Here is a 21117-nt window from a genome sequence, read left to right on the forward strand (position 1 = left end):
CTATACTGATTCATAAAATAATTTGGGAGAATATTTAAGTTACTGAAAGTATGGATATAAAAAAATGCTGTATTATTAAGAACATTACTTTGTTTATATCTAAAAAATAAGATTCAATATTTTATATATTAAATAAACATTTGCTATTATCGAGTAGGGCACTTTTTAATTTATAAGGTTGTATACATGTTTGCATAATTCATTAATTTTTATTCGAGAGCAATTGTCTCAAAATGATTTTAAAAACAAATGCATAGTGGTCACCTGTGACCCAAATGAAAAGACCCGCGCCGGTCCCATGGGACCACCGTGGCAGCGAAAGGGTTAAAGCAAAGTTCCAAGGACGCGAGCACGAGTTCCTTAGAAGGAACGGCAAGATTAGCTCTTACAAAACCTCTGAAAATTATATGACTAAACCTCTTAGCAGTTTTACGACTCATTTGTTCAAAGTACTCAAATTTCCACGCAATGTTTCGCATATCATATCGTATTATAGCGTACCATGTCAAGGTATAATATATCACGCCGCAGCAACACATTAAGCCAGTATCGAGCGACGATTCACTGAAGGCGCTGCATAATTGCTGTACATAATATAAATTGTTTACGATGAACCGAATAGACTGCAGAAATTTTCCCCGGAGACTCTCGTTGCCTCGGTACACGTAATGTCGCATCAAATTAATTCTGCGAAGTTACACCACTTTCGAGCTTCGATCCCCGTCGCAGGAAAAAAAAAATAAAGGCACGACCATCTCGAACGTGAATCTCGTTTCTCAATACCCGGTTTGGCAACACATAGCCGACTTTTTCCTGACGATAGGACATGTCGCTGGAGGCGATGCATAATTACCGTGCGTAAGGTACAAGAGAGCGTGAACCGCACTCGACGACCGAGGTGGAGAGGATCGTTCCGAGGACGCGTACACGGGAATAAGTCATGTGTGTCGTTCGAAACGAGCGGTATAGCCATTTTCAAAGTTGTCGGGCCGTCTCGTCAGAGTGGCCCACTTTTACCTACCCACGGTCTTACGCAAGTCCTTTCGATCTTTCACCTCACGTGCCGTGCAAAGTGGAGGCTCCATTAATCGAGTCAGGCGAAGAAACGCGACGCTCTGCATGGTCCCCGATAGGGTACCGAGAAAGACGGAAAAATAGGGGAAGAGCGAAGGAGAAATGAAAAATAGGGGGAGCGATGTAACGACGCGAAAAAGCTCGTTCAACAATTGTGAACAATTTAAGGCGTATCACCTGTGTCAGTATCTGCGATTCGGTCTGCAAGTGACGAGGTTTACACTTCCTGATAACGCAAATAGTTCTGGCATGATGGGGTCCCTGAAACGTCGAGCTCTTGACAGAGAATGTATTTGAGTTCACTCGGCGATGTTGACAGGCGAAAAAGGAAATATCATTCCTTCCGATTTTTAGATGCAATTGCGATAAGGCTGACGCGTATGGGAAAAACGACGGCTCGAAGGTTGGACTTAAAGTTACAGTGATGCGATTTCCGCGAAGGCTGACAATAACCGTAGTTACTATGCACTGACAGTTGCTCACTATATACTAGAATAATAGAAGACCCGTTCTGTCTTTTAGGGGTAGTAATTGCAAAGCCAAACATTTTCAAGGGCGGTCAATTCGCAAAAGTTAATAGGTCGATAAGAAATAATAGAAAGGTGAGTATGAGACTGAAAAGTACAACTCGCACGGGGATAATGGAGGTAATGGAAGTACAGAGTAATATAACACCTGGATACGTAAAAAAAACATTGAATAATTTTCACAATAATAGTACATAGGACATATTTGCACTAAATCTTGCGTACATTGTGTCAGTAGTTAATAATTCTCCGTTACCACGCACAATTTCTCAATTTCTCGGGTTTAGTTTCGAGAGGACACTCGTGACTCTAGGAAAATCTTGGAGGACGAAAAGGACGAAATGGAGGGGATTCTTCATTTCCTCTTCTTCAAAGAACTGGATCTTGTTCCGAGGACCCGTTCTTCAAAGCGGTTCCAAACTCCATCAGCGTATGGGTCTTGGAATATGACGAACAAGGACTTGTGGCTTTGAAGTACAAAACGTAGAATATCTCGAGAATATTAGACGGAAATGAAGGTCCAAAGAAAACTGTTTAACAATTCAGCAGATAGCTGTACACCAGGAAGAGAATAGATCTTACAGATCACGCCAGCATTTTTCACGCTGCCACTTTGGATGTTACTCCGGACCAGAACGTCGCATAATCCTTAAGAACGGTTCCACTGAAATAGAGAATAACGTGCAACTTGTTAAATCAATTATCGATTATCCTTTCAATATATACATCGATAAAAAGAATGAAATTAAATATTCACGCGTCACCGGTCCAACCTATTCAATTCTTGATTTCCCTTTATATATTTTTCATCCGATATGCCGGTCCTGTCTTCGCGGAATATCGACAAACAAGGAGACTAGGCTAAGAACCAAGAATAACCGCTTCTAAATTCTCTAGTCTCTGGACATTTTTCTTTGGCATTGGTGCATGCTTCCTTACGGGACACTCAACAAGCTTTAATTTAATTCCAAAAAGTCGACTCGAACTGCATAACCCGTTACTTTTGTTCGTATCCTTCTTATTACTACGTGAAATCTCTTATGACACGGCAACGCGTGTAAGTTCGCGCGTTACGAAAGGGGCCCGATTCGGAAAGTGAAACTTATATTTCTGCAGGGTTACTCACGATTTTAATTCATCTTTGAATTTCAGTATTGATCCGATTTGCATAAACGTTTTTTCTTAGCGTCAATGCGACATTCTCTTAGATAATTATTGAAATTTTTGGGGGAATAAAGATAATACAAGTAAAAATTAAAAATAACTACCCTCGACGTATCCAGCACCGAACGCGTGAGAACGTTTCGTGAAGGAATTGTTAAGAATAATTAACAATACCTAATAACTTTCTTCAACTTAGAAATTTCACTCGCAACGGGATTTTCTTTTTTTTCCTTTTTTTTTCGTTTTCGTACGAAAACAGCAGCTACGCCGGTACCGTTTCTCCGTATTTCTCGGGAAGAAGGAGGAATAACGAAGTCTCTGGAAATTATTCCGCCATGGTGGCGAGCCTACCGGGAAAAGCTGGGTAATTGCACCGAGCCTCCTAGACGAGTACCGGGACTAAGTACCGGCGCAAGTACTCCGCGTCGCTTGCGACCTAATAGTCTTAACTTACGTGAAATACACGTTGCCCCTGCCGGCATGCGGGGCGTTCCAAATAAGGGTGGCTTGCTGCTTGTCCCGGGGATCCGCATGGGTAACTGCACTGCACTCGGGATGCGTATTGGTATTCGGGGTCTGCGCCCACGAGCCCAACCACTCGTCGTTGCTCGCATCCCGAGCTTGCAGGAAGAAGCCCTTGAAATCCGTCCCCGAAATCGTCACTGCAACAGTCACGCCCAATTCGATCAGAAATTAAACCCTACACCAAGATTGATTACACTGGAACTACCGGCGGAATTTTTTTGTATAAGATGGGCCATTTGAAACCAGTCATTTTGGCTGGTCTTGATAGTTCTAGTGTCTGCAGCAAATAACTTGATGGAATATTTTATTCGTCGTATTTCATTGCACTACGAGAAAAATGACGGAATAAAAAGAATTTGTCTGTTTCAAGGAAATGATTTCTTTGCATGGAGTTAAGGAAATGAAACGTAGCTTCGATTTCTTACTTTACATACTTGATCAATGCAATGTATCGGACAGCTAAACATTTGGCATTTTTGAAGGGAAGACTATATTTCTCTGATATTATGCTACAGTTTCTTTAACTCCGTTTAAAGAGATAATTCCCTTGAAAGAAAACGAAGTTTGTTCAGGGTATGCGCAGAAAAATATTTGGTTGAATCGATAAAATTTTTGTTAGGTCCGCCATGTAATGTGGTTATTACATAGGCAACGGAATATTTAATTGACATGACAAAATTCATTGATTAATAACTTGGATGATTGCACGAAATATCGTGGTTGATTTTACAAAATATTACAGTAATTTGGTACATCTGACCAAAACATATGATTGACCAAAGTATTTTCTAGGATTAACAAAGTGATTTAACCGGAACACCTTGGTCGACCAACGCAAACTAGTTCGAGCAAATGCACCGAAATTCGGTTCTCTCGACCGAAGCGTATCCTGAAATTACCCAAATGCAGTGAATCAAACGACCATACTTAATGAACCTAATGTTATTCCCAGTATACCTCGAAAATAGTCATCGTCATCTTACGAGCTGAAATGTCACGGTCATGACATTTGTAGATTTTTCTAGTCGCGGGGTAAAAGGGTATTTCTGTCTACTTCGATGCAAGTCATATGTATTGTACAATGATCCCGGGACTCAATTTCGCAATATTTCCCTATCTCGCGGTATGCCTGTACAGAGGAAACAATATTCAGTCATGTACTAACAGCGTCAGCGATATTTCACGACGTAACCGACCAAGCGCGGCCGAACAGGTTACAGAGATTTTTTTTTTAATTCTTTTAAGAAAAGTTTCATGCAAAGGCCAGAAAGGCCGCAATTGACCCGTGCGGTCACGCGTGATTAAATGTGCGAATGTCAAAATCGATCCGCAATGACTGTGCAATCGCAACGCGCCGGCTGCTTCACACGTGTCCGGTGCTAATGGTGAATAAGAGCACGATTAATCGATTTGCCTTGCGGGTGTTAATCCGAATGGCCGATTAAGTTGCCGGTAAACTCTAGTTACCCGTGATTTGAGTGCCCGGCCCGTATTGGCCGGAGGATGCGACGACGCTGTAAGGGTTGCTCTCCAAGGGCTGTGAACGAGCTTGTCCGTGATAGGGCTCGTTGGGACGTGGCTTCACGCACACGTCCACAGGTGCGCCGTCAGGGAATCCGTACACGGGGATTAATCGGGTAACGATGGTCGACAGCAAAATTAACGCGAGCTTCGTTGCGTCCATTGTCACTCGACAGGGCGGCTGTCTTCTGGGAGAATTAAACGGAGACCTGATATCTGTTGCGGCAAAAAATTAAAACATCATTAAGTCATTTAACTCTGGACGAGTATCGGATTTCACGAGGAAAATTACAAAAACTGTTGCTATTTTTTTTCTTTTGGTAATTAATTTAATTGTGCGATAAATGTGTCACACAACTGAATTTATAAATGAATAACTAAGTTGTTTCCGGATTACATAAATCGAGTTTTTGAAGAAATAAGGTTCAATTTGACGGGGGTCCGTGGAAATGGGTACACAAGAAATGTCCGTGATACCAATGTTAATAAGTCATGATTTACAGCAAATAACATTGGGAGAGGGATGGCGGCGGAATAATGTTTCTGGAAAAAATTGTACCGAAAAGAATTTAAGTTGGATTAGGAGAAGTTAAGAGGCCAAGGATAATGAAAGAAAAAGTAAATGGGGCTTGTAAACCTATCACTTTTTCATGTACTTCTCTTAAACGGGGTCTGACGTTTTCGCAAGGAAATAATTTATGATTATTTGGCGTTGTATCATTTTATTTTTTAATTATAAGTCTCCTTTTGAGAATTTTTCTCTGATCAAGTAAACGCGTTCGATTCACCGATAGCGTTATCGCCATGCCGCGAACAGGAATGTTAAAAAGATCCGATAATAAATGAAAGTCGATTAAAATCAATAAAAGGAAGAGCCATTCGACAACGTAGAAGATATATCGAAGTATTCGACCTTGCCCTTCGTTTCCACGATCCTATATCCTCGTCTATTTTTACCGCGATAGAAGAACATTGGATGAACCAAAGTAATTAGAGGAAAGGTCCTGAAACCATTCGAAGATTTATGTCGAAGTCGATACCTCTCTCTACCGCGTATACATTCGTTCCCTCTCAATAGATGCTGCACCCTTTTCCCCATTTTTCTTTTTCTATTTGTCGCATGAGCAATTCGCAACCTTAATTCATCCAAGAGCTTCATTTGTAGAAGCGGATATAGTAGGAGTTAATTTATAATTACTCTGAATAATGCCTAGATATTCGGAAATTCGTGTCAACGCCAATTTATCATATAATAATCTCCCCTGTCGATATCACTTCTCATACTCTTCATTTTTTTTTCCTTCTTCTCGTTAATAATTTATCTATCTCTGGTTTTCGAGTATATATTTTGAACGTTTAAGAGATATAAAAATGTTTAAATGTACAACAATGATAGAATAAAATTAATGTCGAGGAGACGATCACCTTCGCATCCACTTCGTATCGTCAACTTGATACGACTAAACGCTCGGAACTGATCAGCTGCCCTTTCGACAGAACTGCTCGAAAGAAACTGCAGGCAGTCGAACCAGCACTTGGTTGAGTAAGTCAAATGTTGCTCGCATCCCACCATTCAATCTCAAAGGTGGACTCAGCTCGGTTTTGCTAATTATTGTCACTTTCACTCGATCCCTACGATACTATCGTGCGTACCGCCACAGCTCCGACTAGCCTTATTTCTTTTCAACATCGCACAATCGACAAGTACTTCGCCCTCTTGAGCAAAAATGGCAAAGGTGCATTTTTCGTTAAAGTTTTCCCATGCAATCCGAAGTGGAAAAGTTGTTCGGAATACCTCGTCAGTGCTGGATGTACTGAACATAATTTAAATACAACTAAAATGTAATATCTTAATGCAAAACAAATGTTTCGAGACGTAAGCTACCACATATGCATACCCTAGTAGCATAGAATAAGTTCTAAATATTTCTTTGTAACCTTTGCCAAATATCTCAAGCGACAGATTTTTTAAGATTTCTTGTAGATTTCATTCGAAGATATTTCTAATATTCGTTCAAAATCTCAATGACATATTTAGTTTAAATAATTTATAAATATATAGAGAAATATTTTTTAACTTATTAACATAATAAAAATACATTTTTTACTTCACGACTATTATCGGACACTTCATTTGGTATCCAAAAACACGAGAAATTTTTCTAATATTTTCGTTCCGCTATTTCATTATGGGAGCAAAACGTGTGATTTTGATTTTAAATATTTTTAAAACGTTTATAATGTATTCGGCAGGTAATATTTAAAAAATACTTGTATTAAAATGAAACGAAATGTTTTGTATACCTGGTAGAAAAATATTATGAAAACCCATGGAGCTAATATTATATAGATATTATAGAGATAATATTCTCAAGTAAACGTTTGGCAAATATTTCAAATGTCTGCTAAATATTTACAAAATATACGATATTCGTTAAATATATAGCAAATATGGGACAAATATTTTGTGCTACTAGGGTAGTTGTCCAAGCGTAATGGAAACCTCCAAGGGACTTAAATAAATTTTTATGATAGTTCGTTTTATAAAAATATTCCTACGGGGGAGCACAAGAAAAACAGGATATAGGTGAACAGAAAGAAGTTGCAAAAATGTGATATACTTAAAGAATAATATTTTATGTTGTGTACGGGGGAATTGCCGTCTCAGGCTCGGAGATTCCATTGCGACGCTATTCGCGTGAAAATAGCGCGTACATCTTCGATCCTGCGAAACGAGGGGCGAATGTTTTTTTCTTTTGTTCGAAAAACTCCCCCATGCTCTACGTGACAGCCAATTGTGTTGCGTGCACCCTTCCGTCAGGAGCTGGCATGACCGTACAACCCCGCAAATACATTTGCAACACCGTATGTACGTGCATACGAAAATTATACACCTGACCGATGTGTACAGAAGCCGATCGCTAGTATGCTTCTACAAGTATCCGTAGGTGAACCTGCTCTAACTTTTACATACTGGCCCTACTTCACCACGACTCTGCAATATTGATTTTCTCGGCTTTTCCATGCTTCGTTAGGAAAGTGTCACGAGCATGAGTCCGCGCATAAATTTCCTTGAAGTCGCCTCAATGCGCACCCCTTACGATTTTCAAATATGACCGGACACGCTCAGAACTTCAAAGAAATTTGGAAACTTAATACTACTAGATTGCAATCGTGAGTTCATTTTTAACACTAAACCTACCACCGGCGGGTCAAATTGGCCGGTTTAAATGGTATTTGTAATGGGGGTATAAAAAGTCGGTGGATTTAGTGTTAAAGGATCGCTATCGGTATTCGTAAATTACCCGAATACTCATCGATCGCGCATTTCTTGGAATTTTAGGAGTAATACGTTTCTATTCCTAAATACTCTCTAAGTGAAAAGAATCGATTAAAGAAAATACTCCTTATTCTTGTTTGACGTTTCTCTCTTTTTTTTGTGTAAAGAAAATACCTTTTACTGAATATTTCGGACGTAACTAACGAAGGAGATTCAGTTGATTTTGTCCAGAATTCAATATCGACAGTCTGAAGTCCATTGGAACACTGTTGAGTGTTTTCTCAACCGAAGATAGCAGAAGTACAAACCATTCATACCTTTCGGTTGAGAGATATACGATATTTGATTTTTATTCGTAGGAATTTATTCCAAGGAAGATCACATAACTTAAGTCACATATCGACGGTGAGTTTCGCATCGCAAATGCGGAATGACTGCCTCCTCGGGTGAACACTCATAAGTACTTAAAATTAATAATATAAATTAAATATAAAAGTACGGAGGATAAAACGGTTTATGAAATGGTATGTTACAGTTCCTATGTAGCGATGGTACAACCCTGTTTATATATCCAGTGCCTTTGATTTATCGTTGAAGTCCTTCGGGACCTTTCTTTAATTAAAATATGAGAAAATAATTATCAAGTTACGGGTAACATATCTTGAGTACAAGAAAGTAAGGTCATTTTTCAGTCAAGTCCTTATTTTCCCAGAATATCACTTTAAATATGAAATTTCTGGAAAATAGACGTAATCTATATTACATTCACGTTTACATTTACATTTATACTAGGTACTTCTTTCGCGGGTAATGTCACTGTACAAAACTGTATAAATCATTTATCTCTTGCATGACAAGCACGCATTGTAATTCAGAATGCACATGTCAGTTAAAATACATATATGTATGTAATGACTTTCAATCGACTTTAGAAAATGACGACAGATCACCGTCACTCTCTATAATCTCCAGAGCACATGGTTTAGGAAACCATCCACGAATTCGCTTTACTGCAGAGTTAACTGGTCGTTCTTGTTCCTTTTCTCCAAATAACCAATACCTGAATAATACATAAACGTAAAAGAAATACATTTTACCTTTCTTAATGGATTTTTTAAATGCGATACGAACCTATGCCAACGAGTGACCATTACAATGTCACCAATGTCAAGTTTAATGCGTGGTTCATCCGTGCGAGGTGGGTGCAAAAAGACTTTCCATCCGTGAGTCACTGGGAACCACGATCCCGATGCTTTTGCTACTATTCTGTACCTCCTTGCTCGTTTCCGTTTCTCTGTCTTCTGAGCTAATTGTTCCCTCTGAAAAGAAAAATAATACTACTAAATGATAATATAACTCTTAAATGGTACCAGTTTATCATTTTTTATAGAATTAACACAAACCGTAAGAGTATATTGGTCACAGCCTTCAATGACTGGCCACATGATACCATCTCCAACTGGGATACAATTCCAAGTCAATACTTGCTTTGCATCTATTAACCATCCTCTTGAGTAAGGGTAGATAAATTTTTCTTTTCCTCCTGTTCTGCGAGACTGTGCTTTTTCTAAAATCCAATCTTCTATTCCAGTTCTATTTCTAAAGATGGCCATTAACTAAAAAGTAAATAAAAACATTCTATTTGACATAATGAATATTGAAATACACAATATTAAGTTCAAATGTCATATTGCGTAAAGAGTAATTTAAATAGATTAATAATAAGCGTAAAGATAATGAAGGTGACTACTAGCAAAATCTATTGCATCATTGGCTTATTACGTTCAATTTCTTAAATAATCTTATCTGTAAATTCAAAGTAGGATATATCAGAATTACTTGAAAATAGAGTAGCAGTCCTACTGATAGGACAACTCCAATTGACAGCCCAGTAGTAAAAATAGCTGCAATCAAGGTGAACACCGAGGGTGGTGGAAAAAGTAATTCATACGGAGAGAAGACCGTTATCACCCATGATACCAGAATGACTGTAGAAACGCAACAGCCTCCTACTGCACTCGCTAGGAATGCTGTAAAATGGCCATGATTGTAATGACCAACACAATTGTTTATCCATGGGCAGTGGTGATCCATTTTGAGTACACAACGTCCACCTGTTACAGTCACAAACATTTATTTTATGAAATACCATTTTTTATTTAATGAATCAAAAGACACATACATTTTCTACAATGATGTGATCTTGGTGCTTTGTAGCCTTCGCAAACTGTGCAATATTGTAGGAACTGAACATCTGATGCATTTTCCTAAAAAATCAACATAAAATACATACTGCAAATATGAAATATGAGATTAAACTGATTAATTATGAAAGATGAATTCATGCATTTCTTACAGCAATAATATTTTATTATTCCTACCGGCATCCATTTTAAAGGAAGAAATCCAGGTCCCTCAAATATGGCACTCATGAAATGGTAAAGAGTCGACCCACTAAGACTAAAGAAAAGTAAAAAATTAGCTGCCGCCAGGGCACTTTCGTATGGTGGCCACCATTGCCTGCTGCAGTGTATCGTCATCAAAGTGATTATTTTTATGATCCCTGTAACAAACAATATTTACAGAACAAGTTCACTTTCCATCCTCCGCGCAGCATAATACAAATCACAAATAAAACCAAATATCACCCTTTTATTTCTACGTCCCATACAAAATTTTCTCTTTAATCGAAGTTAGAATCTTAAGTTTAACTTTGTAATTCCAAATCTTATGTAAAACGTGATTATACAAATAATTCAAATTTTCATAGTAACTATGTAATCGCGCCAAGGAATTCAAACGATTAATTAATATGGTGAGGTCCAATCGAATCACCTAAGAGAAGGGCGGCACCACGATGTTATTTCGGAAGAACCAATGAGAATTTTGTATGATAGCCAGTAACAGCGGCTTCTAAGATGGTGACATTCAGTTTTCCAAAAACATCCGATTGTTACGATTCCATCAACAAATGTTGTTCTTACGTAATACAGACACGCAACGAGCGATCCTTTGCCATACTAGTGTACATTTTTTTTTTCCTAATATTTACGAGCATCAGCAAAAGTGAAAACAATGGTGCGGCAACCTTTCTCGCTATACACACACATGCACGCCGCCATTACGTAGAAATGTCATCAGCAAGATGGAACATACCGAGAGTAGTAAGTGGTCCCCAATGGCATATTTTTTTGAATGGGCCGAAACACATTTTCCCGACTCGAAGCTATCCTTCGATTCTTTACGGGAATAACTATGCTGTGAGCACTGATTGCCGTTTCCTCAGACGAATGAACGGTTACAGTGGCATCTTCGATGTACACAATTTGACTTTTTTAAGTTGGTATCACGTATAACCACACGTGTGTTCACATCCATTGGATGTCACACAGAACACGGTGCGTCATACGTCGAGGATGAATAACCACTCAGCATTGCGCTCAACCAGGAACATCATTTCCGCTGCAGGTCTGATTGGTTGTTCGCCCTCATGCTTTGACGCGCCACGCTGTGTGACACTTGACGCGGTCAGATTGCGACATAGACCATAAATATCTAGACCTCGCATAGCAGTAGAAAGGGTAAACTCGAATACCATATGGACTACATGTGCCGACGGCACTTGGATCCAATTAGATTTTAGACCATATATTTATGTAGATCGCCTTGCAATGGAAGGAGCATCGAAATAATATTAAAAGGACGGAATGTATGGGTGGTGAGGGATAACAAAACGTGCGACGGAAATCGCCATTTTGTAGACTCCGTTGTGTGGGTCAGTTCCAACCGTCCAACGTTTTGACATTTGTTGCGTTCCTTCTTCGCAGAAAGAATGGTACAACATGAGTAGCAACAACGATATAGCAACAATCATGAGTAAGTATACTGTTCTTATGCTGTATTTGTAAACAAACGACGTGTAAAATAGTAGCAGCTTAGGTTATGTTTGTACTTATGCTTGTTTTACGCGATTTCCCAAATTCCTACAGGATACTTAATATTTAACGCTGTTTTATTTTCACAACCTGTAGTTCTACAGATGTGCAAATTTGCCTATATCACTGTTCATACGTGTCACTTTGCCGCCACTCAGTTCGATTCATTTCAAAGCACTTTCGTCGCGTCCCTCACCACCCATATATTCCCTCCTTTTCATATTATTTCGATGGGAAGGGGTAAACGAATGTATATGTCATCTCTGGACGTATTCATACATACCACGTGTCCCACACAGTTAAAGCCATTCTACTTACGGAAATCTGGAAGTGGGAGGTCCAATGCGAGGTCTAGATATATACAGCTCTGGTATATATGACTGGATTTTTAGAGAGGAAAGTCGTGCGAGTTTCTGGCAGCACTGTTTCCAGTTCTGTCAAATTTGTAAATACTGTTGGTACTATTTAATATATGCTATTTGCAGGAGATATGACGAGAAGATGTTAATTTAATATGAATTCTGTAGATGTGAGAAGTATTTCAGCATTCAAGAACACCGAATAAATAATTCAGATTAAATTACATTTAATGAAACTGAAATAAGTTTTGGTAAGTCTTGATATAAATTGAAACTTGAAAATAACAATATGCATAGGTAGTTTATAAATATATCGCTTTTTTACGAATTGAAGTCAGAGAGAGAACATCAATTTTGGATAAATGTATATGTTCAGAACATAATTTTTAATTGATATAATCTTTTTCAGTTGATAATTGTAGAAATATCACATAAGTCGAATATGTCAATGGCGGATCGAAAAAATTCTTATATACCACATGAGCCAACACCTAGGAGGACAATACATACTACTGATAATATGAAAATATCACCCGAACTTGAAGACGAGTCGGGAGTAAAAGACTCGAAAGCCTATAACGACTCATCATTTAGCAATGACATTTCTGAGGATGAAGCAGCATATAGCAATCTAAGCCAGACAAATGATTATAATTATTCAGATATATCATCATCGTTAAACAGCAGTAATGGCAGTAATAAGAGTAGGAAATCTATTTCTTCGTCACATGTTATTAAGGATACTGTAAGACATAGACGTAAAGAACGTTATCAAATTCAGGATAGCCATACATATCCCCAAAAAAAAACAAATGCTTCTGCAAAGCGAAATTATACTTATGAAGAAGAAAAATGTCAAATTAGTCAAAAGTATAATATAAAAATATATTGTATGACAATTCTGTTTATAGGTTTTTTGTGTATTCTTGCATATTTATTTATTCCATCACAAACTCTTAGTAATGAACACGGAATTCATAGCAGTTCAGAAATTTCAATTCGAGAAAGAATCTCACAATTGAAATATGATGTGGGTTTGCTTAAAAGTGATTTTCCTGCCCAAGATAACAGCATATGGGATGATTTCATTGTTGGTACTATAGAAATACTCCAAAATCCAAAGAAACCATCTATATTTGTTCTTCTCTCTAATGAAACTTCTACGCTACATTGTTTAGTTGCCTCTGTAAGTAATGTTATCAGTCAAGTTCTCAACAGTGGCTCGTTAAAACTGACATCTACCAATTTAGAAAAAGATCACGGAGGTGTGATATATACTTTAAGATCTAAAATGAAAAACGCACGTACCATTGTAAGTTATGAGTGAGTTTTATGTAACTTGTACTTTATGATTAGCATGCTAGATTGTATAATGAATGCAATTAAATCATTTTATTATTTATGCTAATGTTATGTTAAAAGCTGATTACAATGATTTTCAGATTGTGGAGAACATATTAACGATAAATCCAGATACGATAAAAGCTTTTCATTCTCTTTGTGATACAGAAAATGCTGTAGAAAAAGGAACGGTTTTCTTTATAATAATGATATTAAATCAGTATGATGTGTCAAAAAGGGCCATAGAAGTTGCCGAGGAACAACTTCACGAAGTATTTAGCCCCAAAATTGATGAAGACACATTGTGGCCTCTTATCACGAGGTTAACAGATGGTACCGTTTTTTATGTGCGAGAAGAATTAGAGGTATGCACATAAATTAAATTAATTGTGCTAGAATTACTTTTTATGTACCTGAACGTAACAGTAGAATTGCTTCATTTTCAGCTACCCCGTTGTAAGTAATAAATATTATTGCAGAATAATATGCAAACCTTAATGTTCAGCCAGTTGTGCACACGGTAATGAACGAATTATTATGAGACTGTTGCATTCATTTCCACTGTTGAATCATTTAAAAAAGAAGTTGTAAGTGCAACTCAATTAATATACGTATATAAAACATTCGATATCATAAAACATTGCTTTATGTCATTAATGTTCATGACCTTTAGAGATTTAAAAACTATTAATAAAAATGACCAATTACAGTTAATAGAATTTTAGCAAATACTTTGAATTACTGAGTCTTAAAGAATTACCATAAACTATTGAAGTACTTTGTTTCACTTATTAGTCATGAGCATATTAATAACCTGATGCAACTGTTTTTGATATAATGAAGTTATATTTTACAATGAGATATAAATTATAGATTTGCTAAAGCGAAGTTCAAAGGACTAGACTTGTATCCTCATGCAGGTCATGTAAAATATATTACAATTTATCATACATGAATGAATGATTTACTTTTATGTGTAGATAGGATTCATAATATCAATATAATATTCTTTTGCATAAAAAATTTTGTAATGCATAATCTATGAAGAAAGAAAGAACTGCATTGTTATGTATAAAATCATCTAAAATATAATAAAGAAATATTGTATTCCTGAAGTACATCTAAATCGTTTATGTACATTTATTGCCCCATAATGTCGGAATACTCCCTCCAGAAATAAAATAAATATTGACACGATAAACTCGAAAAAAGTAAAGGTTTTACTGAAAGAAAGAACGAATAAATGGCTTGAAAACTCCTAGTACGTAAATCGTATTGAAAATAGAAAAAGATAAAATGTATATTAAAAATTGGTCGCGTGGAAATAGTACTCTTCTTTCCATTTATCAAGGATATTACGTACAACCATAACTCGCAGATATTACTAAACTTTATTTTCTTTATGCCAAAATTGATCATACACAAAAGAATATCTCCGTATCATTTACATTGTTCAGATAACGCGGAAGCCATGAGTGTGAAAATCAAATCGCATGGTGGATTCCATGAATTTCTCTCCACAGGTTACGAGTGAGTGTTCGATTAACATTGAAACGATCGAAAGGTTGCCGATGTTTGCGTTCCCTGTCATGGCCTACAACGTTACTGGTAGTCAATACGAAATACAACGAACGAATTTAAGATCAACGTTCCGTGTGTATGTTCAATCGATCATTATATCGGCGTTGTGGCGTAGCAGTCGGCAGTCCTCGTATCGTTACAAGATCGTGTCGCGCATCACATATGCATACCGCATTGCCAATTTATAATAACAATACCTACACGCTATAAAACCTACCCAGATGTTGGCTGCTTAAAATAAACTGAGCATCTTTTATATTTCGCCCCAAGAAAAACCGAATCTTCTGGTTTACGTATCGAAAATCCAGAAACATATCATCGGATTACATCATCAAACGCATGCAGAAAAAATTTACAAACCATAACATGGAATAGGCATAATTTCGTGGACCCTAAAAAAGTACAAACTCGTACAGTACCTAAGCTAAGTTTCGAGCCAGTTTTTCGCAAGAGGCTTATAAATTGGCAACGGGCGCTTCTTAGCTGTGTTAATATGTCAAAGAGGTAATTTTAGCAAAACAACAGCTATCGAGTGATTTGATAACATAGTCCTTCTCCGTCTCGATAGTAGAAGTCGGTAACTAAAGATAGATCGTATATATAGAGCTCATATAATATAGTATGGTATCGTCGAACCTAAATAATAAATACATTTTATACAGTCACAGACCTTTTATACAGAATGTCCGAAATTCCGACCGCTGTACATTATATGCCATCGTGGAACTCAGTGGAATTAAATTCCATCCAGCTGTAAAGTAACTTATGTCTTGACAGTGCCTCGGGATGATTCTCTAACTGATTTACAATCATGAGGTACTTAGAAGCGTGATGTAATTTCCATCGCTAGTATTAACAAAATTCGAACAATTTCGAAGGCGTTCACGAAGGAACGTTGGTTGAAATGTCAAGCAATGCCAATTTAGAGGTGACTCTGCGACTCATCGATTACATCCGAAAATTCGATTGGCCAAAGAAAAAAAAAAACCGTGTAATCCGATATTGCTCGCAGCCTAATCAAACTGCTGTTCGCCCGTTAAGGGCACTCTGTATAGAACGGTCTTTAAATTACGAGATACGTATTTACAGTAAAAAAGTTTTTAATTGGTCGTGTTCCTATCTAGTGTTGTATGGAGTACCGCGTAGCGTAAAGTTGTCCGTGTTGACTACGTAGTCGCGTACTTCAGTCGTTTGGTGTCCTCGCAAGTTGCGTGCAAGTTCCTGTAATTCCAAGTCAGTCGAGCGTCGATCGAGACGTGTCTCCGCCTCCGGATGCTGGATAATTCATTTTTCCGCACTTAACAGCTTCTACCTAAGCACTAGGGGGTGGTTTTCCTCGCCTGTTGCTTCCGATAAACTAAATACCTCTTGCTATATACGTGCAGGTATATTACACCTCGTTGGAGACCGTAACCAAGTGATAATGTCGAAGCGTCGAGATAAGCGTTATTAAATTTGACACGTGTTTAAAATTAGAGCTTTATCATTGTAACCTATATAATAATAATATCGTAGCGCCTGCTCTAAAACAGTGAAAAATAAAAACGATATTAAAACCACTACGGATGAGTGCTGATCACTGCTTGATTCGTTGGGCGCAAAAAAGCATGCTTTGGGTAGTCGTCGAAGCTTTTTTTTCTTTAAAGGAGGGACGGGTCCCGAAGTAGGGTTCGCAAACGTGCTCAATTTAGGAAACACATAGCTTGCACGTTTCTTCATCGATTTCAGAGCTATCATGTTGGCTCTCTAAAACAGGTAGCTGCAAACTCAGTTAAATGAAACGAGGGTACGTCTTGACACAGCTCATGTGTATCGAGGAGCGTCTCTATTAGAACTGGAAGCCTTGAACCGGCAACTGAGAGGAGTCAGCCGCTGCGAATTCGAATTGCTGTTCGTGCGAGTCGACCGGTGGAACGATTTTGGCATCGTCTTCTTCGGAGCCGAAGTAACGCTCGATTATGTCGTAAGCCTTTTGATAGATTTCCATATTTTGGTGAGATTGCAGAAATTCTATCTTATCTAGGCCTGAAACATGAGTAATGTAATGAGAAAGACGTTAACAACGGATCCGATCATTGTACTTCCGAAGTAATCGGAATAAGAAGACTCAGAAGTGTATTACTTTGCTCGCATGACTGCATATGTCGTCTCTTACCATAGCATTCTTCGATAGAAACTGCGTACGAGTTAATTCCATTATGCAAAATGGCATCTTGCTCGCCAAGGCGCAGTATATTCTCAAGACCGTTCAATGCAACTTGAACGATCTTCGTGTCCATGACCGTCAAGAGATCGCACAAGGGTGAAATGCAGCCCTGAAGAGCCAAGTACCGAATCTGATCCGGTACACCACCACTTGTCGCGTTCGTAATTGCCCATGCTGCCTCTTTACGGGTCTTAAACTCCGCCTTGCCGAGAATATCAATCAACGTAGGGAATATGTTAGCATCGATCACTGCCTGTAAAACAAATAGATTAGGAAAACGAGTAGACACAACTGAATTTCTGTATCATACGAATAATCTGAAATTATCTACCTGAATTTGATGGGGGTTGCCAGCCGTGATGTTCGACACTGTCCAACAAGCTTCCTTGCGAATGCTTTCTCGAGCAGATCCTAGTAGGTGTAACAGACATTGCAATGCTGAACAATTCAGCACAACTTGAGTTTGCAAATCGTCGCCAGTAACGATATTGCCTACTGCTCTTAGTGCTGCACTCACTACATTGTACTCATCGTGCCTGTTTAAAAATACATAAACTTACAAAATATCACTTTTCGCTGAAATGTTTGACAAAAAGGAAGAATATACTTACATTAGAAGCTCCACTAGGCGTCGGCAAACTCCTGCGTCAATGACTGCCTGAATCTTGTCATTTGGACCATCACTGAGATAAGAAAGCGCCCAGCAAGCATCGGCGAGTACGTCAAAATCTAGATGGTTGAGAAGGTGAGCAAGAACTGGCAAACAAGGTGCTACTTTGGAAAATGCAGGGGCAGGATTCTTCCCACGGCATAAATTCGATAATGCCCACACAGCATTACGTGTCATTGAAAGACGAGTGGTTTTTGAAAGAAGCCTGTGAAAGTAAGCGTAATAAAAACTCATTTTTTCCTAATGACTATATCACTGAAAAGCCTTTATGCAATACCATTTAAATTGATTAAGTCCAATGTGACATTTAAAAAAAAAGAGTTTTTTGATCTTCTTAAACTAGTATGGTTTGGTATGTAACACTAATTAAAGTAACGTTATGTTATGCAGTTAGGTAAAATACTCACTGTAACAGAGGAGTTAAAATACCATTGACTAAAACATGATCCCTACATTCTGGACTGTCACCAGCAATATTGCCTAAAGCCCATACAGCTTGTTCCTGTACATCCTCATATTCGGAACATAAGAGTTTTATAAAAGTTGGCACTGCTCCTGCTTCTATCACCTTTCGGGTCTGTTGGGACGTACCACTGGCAATATTCGTCAGTGCCCATGCTGCCTCAAACTGGACATACATAGAAAATTATTTCATCTTTATTCAAATCCATTCTATGAAATATTAACACCAACCTGTAGGGTGGAGTTCTTATCATTTTCCAGAAATTCTACAAATCTGGGAATTATTCCAGTTTGTATAACTTCATCTATAGGTGGATTTGGTTCTCTTGACAATAGCTTTCTGAACTTTTGCGTTGCAATTAATTGTTCATCTACATTGGTACTATACAGAGTCTGTACCATCTCCGGGGTTATTACTGGTTGTTGCTAAAGAGAAAAAGTAAAAAATACTCAATTAGGATATATGTCCTGGATACTAATAAATTATAATTTATGAATACCCATATTAATAAATGTTACCGTATGGGTTGCTGGAACTGTACATTCATCTGTCGTAGATACATTCTCTTCATCGGTAACAATAGCAGGAACATTACGTCGTTTAGACAACTGCTGTTCACGCTTCTGTTTCCGTAATTGCACACCTTCTTCTTCTCTGCGACGACGTAGTTCCTGAGAGTCCAATCCTACATTTTTATAGCGGTACTTGTGTGTCGGTCCGGTCGACATCTGTAACGGTAACATTCCCTAGATGAGACTTATTCTAATTCCATCACATTTTTTAAACTAGCTACAGCCGATGTACCATCTTAAAAACTCTAAAAGCTATATGCGTCGCTCTTTAATAGAAGCACAAAATGCGTAAAAATGTATGCTAATGTCCAAATACAAAATATACAGCTGGGTAAGGGCGACATAGGTTTAGCCACGATGAGAACCATTGACGAACATTAACGAGCGTTGACGAGTATTAGGTTGCAGCAAGAAACAAGGGTTAGGTATCGTTAAAGGATTCGGTGGATCTTGCAGGTGGGGTCGAATAAGAGGCGAATAAATTCGTTCCAGCATAAGCGATGTACGGACGCGCCTCGGTCGAGCGAACGGTGCCCAGACAAGATTTGTGAATTTCGGGCGCACAGGGCGAGTGACATTGGCCTGGAAACATCTCGGCCCGAGATACGTTACAGTGGCGTAACCATCGCCACGCTCCCATCTCCGATTCGGACTTTCTATACGTTATCGAGGGTACTTACGTTAGCGGATTCTTACAAGCCGATGGCTATGCGTGAAATATCATAAGAAAATTCGGTAGGCGCCACCGCACTTCTCCCAGACCGTGAACTACGGGGCCAGCAAACGAGAAACCTTGATATGCGAGCCTCAAGCGCGCAAGGTATCACGGGTTTCGCTCGGCGAGCTGTGATAGGCCCGTACAGGTTCGTGCGGAGTACGTGCACCGTCTCGCTCCCACCCACGCTGCTCTTTCTCTTACTTTTTATCTCTCCGTCTCGCCTACTCGATTTCGCTCCTCTGCCGGCGAAATAAAGTGCAAGCCAGTTCGCAGCATGGACGTAACTACGTCCATGGTTCGCACCGATTCGAGAAAATTCGGAATGTCCACATGAAACTACCGAAAGCAAGGGCATAAAGAGAGTAGAAAAGAAGATGGAGGCTATCGTATAAGGAAATCGTGACCAGCTGCTTAACGCGCTCCCTAGCGACTTTAAGGCCCGGTTCCACAATTCGAGTTAATCGGAGTTTAATTGGTTTACAGCGGGATCACACTTGGTTTCAATCTGCTGGAAACTAATTAAACTCATATTCGCACTTTGTTGTTCCGTCGCTCGTCGTAGCGTTAATGAAATATCGACCTATCATATATGTCGTGTTATTATTCTTTTTCTTATTTTTTACCTTTATTACAAGCTGGAGATATGTTAGTCCTGAATATTAAGGTAGGTTCCACATTATTTCAAATTACAGGAAGTTACTGCGCGTCGAAGCCCTCTGTAAAATTAAATTAATTACTACAATTACATTAAATTCACAAATAGCCTTTTCGTGCCAAATGGGGAAAATATTCGCGTGTTCATTCACGTATTAAAAGACGTTTATACACTATGAGTACCGCATGGCATACATACATATGCGGTAACCATTGGTCGTATAATTTACTGATTTTTTACATTCTGTACGGTAAATTACGTAATATGTGTGAAAAATCTCGAGTGACGCATCAATCCCCATCTCGGTGTATACGATAAACCGAACGAACCTATTATGTAGCATGAAATTCTCCAAAACCGCCACAAACTAGGGTCGAAATGAAAACAGATTTGAGGTTGTGCATCGCAACGGCTATTGGCTGAAAAATCCGATTTAAACGGATGACGTCAAAAAGGATTTAGCGCGAGCATCCGTTCAGCTGTCCTTCGTTTCGACTGGTTTCGGCAGCGCCGCAGCAGCGCCGCA

General features: G+C 38.5%; 4 protein-coding genes across 12 annotated transcripts; 1 reads left to right on the top strand and 3 right to left on the bottom strand.

Moving 5' to 3' along the window:
* Nucleotides 1-1633: 1633 nt before the first annotated feature.
* On the bottom strand, nt 1634-6310 carry LOC105703087 (putative defense protein 3). Of its 2 annotated transcripts, XM_023431724.1 has the most exons (5): nt 6237-6310; nt 4758-5027; nt 3220-3427; nt 2184-2265; nt 1634-2068 (listed from the first exon to the last, which is right to left on the bottom strand). In XM_023431724.1, the coding sequence occupies exons 2-4, from the start codon at nt 4972-4974 to the stop codon at nt 2202-2204; spliced, it is 489 nt and encodes a 162-aa protein (XP_023287492.1). In that variant the 5' UTR covers nt 4975-5027; nt 6237-6310; the 3' UTR covers nt 1634-2068; nt 2184-2201. The 2 variants fall into 2 exon arrangements, with proteins under 2 accessions (XP_023287492.1, XP_012286609.1); XM_012431186.2 differs by having other exon boundaries at nt 1636-2265.
* A 2178-nt stretch (nt 6311-8488) lies between these two features.
* LOC105703090 (palmitoyltransferase ZDHHC6) lies at nt 8489-11723 on the bottom strand. 4 transcript variants are annotated; one of them, XM_012431194.2, is made up of 8 exons: nt 11687-11723; nt 11248-11401; nt 10473-10654; nt 10274-10358; nt 9931-10205; nt 9495-9707; nt 9223-9410; nt 8489-9151 (listed from the first exon to the last, which is right to left on the bottom strand). In XM_012431194.2, the coding sequence occupies exons 2-8, from the start codon at nt 11300-11302 to the stop codon at nt 9010-9012; spliced, it is 1140 nt and encodes a 379-aa protein (XP_012286617.1). In that variant the 5' UTR covers nt 11303-11401; nt 11687-11723; the 3' UTR covers nt 8489-9009. The 4 variants fall into 4 exon arrangements, with proteins under 4 accessions (XP_012286617.1, XP_023287496.1, XP_012286619.1 ...); XM_023431728.1 differs by lacking the exon at nt 11687-11723 and having other exon boundaries at nt 11248-11523; XM_012431196.2 differs by lacking the exons at nt 11248-11401; nt 11687-11723 and adding an exon at nt 11076-11209.
* On the top strand, nt 11167-14844 carry LOC105703089. Of its 3 annotated transcripts, none has more exons than XM_012431193.2 (5): nt 11167-11255; nt 12512-12636; nt 12795-13697; nt 13828-14091; nt 14173-14844. In XM_012431193.2, exons 3-5 carry the CDS (start codon nt 12828-12830, stop codon nt 14188-14190), a joined length of 1152 nt encoding a protein of 383 aa, XP_012286616.1. In that variant the 5' UTR covers nt 11167-11255; nt 12512-12636; nt 12795-12827; the 3' UTR covers nt 14191-14844. The 3 variants fall into 3 exon arrangements, with proteins under 3 accessions (XP_012286616.1, XP_012286615.1, XP_012286614.1); XM_012431192.2 differs by lacking the exon at nt 11167-11255 and adding an exon at nt 11849-11967 and having other exon boundaries at nt 12326-12636; XM_012431191.2 differs by lacking the exon at nt 11167-11255 and adding an exon at nt 11849-11967.
* Nucleotides 14845-15096: 252 nt separating this feature from the next.
* Nucleotides 15097-21055, bottom strand: LOC105703088 (importin subunit alpha-7). 3 transcript variants are annotated; one of them, XM_012431188.2, is made up of 9 exons: nt 20921-21055; nt 20560-20652; nt 19165-19374; nt 18877-19071; nt 18591-18811; nt 18125-18388; nt 17845-18049; nt 17463-17766; nt 15097-17332 (listed from the first exon to the last, which is right to left on the bottom strand). In XM_012431188.2, the coding sequence occupies exons 3-9, from the start codon at nt 19372-19374 to the stop codon at nt 17136-17138; spliced, it is 1596 nt and encodes a 531-aa protein (XP_012286611.1). In that variant the 5' UTR covers nt 20560-20652; nt 20921-21055; the 3' UTR covers nt 15097-17135. The 3 variants fall into 3 exon arrangements, with proteins under 3 accessions (XP_012286611.1, XP_012286610.1, XP_012286612.1); XM_012431187.2 differs by lacking the exons at nt 20560-20652; nt 20921-21055 and adding an exon at nt 19899-20116; XM_012431189.2 differs by lacking the exons at nt 20560-20652; nt 20921-21055 and adding an exon at nt 19729-19747.
* Between the last annotated feature and the right edge of the window lie 62 nt (nt 21056-21117).

Source organism: Orussus abietinus, unplaced genomic scaffold (genome assembly GCF_000612105.2).
Source record: "Orussus abietinus isolate OABI.00-Male unplaced genomic scaffold, Oabi_2.0 scaffold158, whole genome shotgun sequence".
Classification (NCBI taxonomy): Eukaryota; Metazoa; Arthropoda; class Insecta; order Hymenoptera; family Orussidae; genus Orussus; species Orussus abietinus.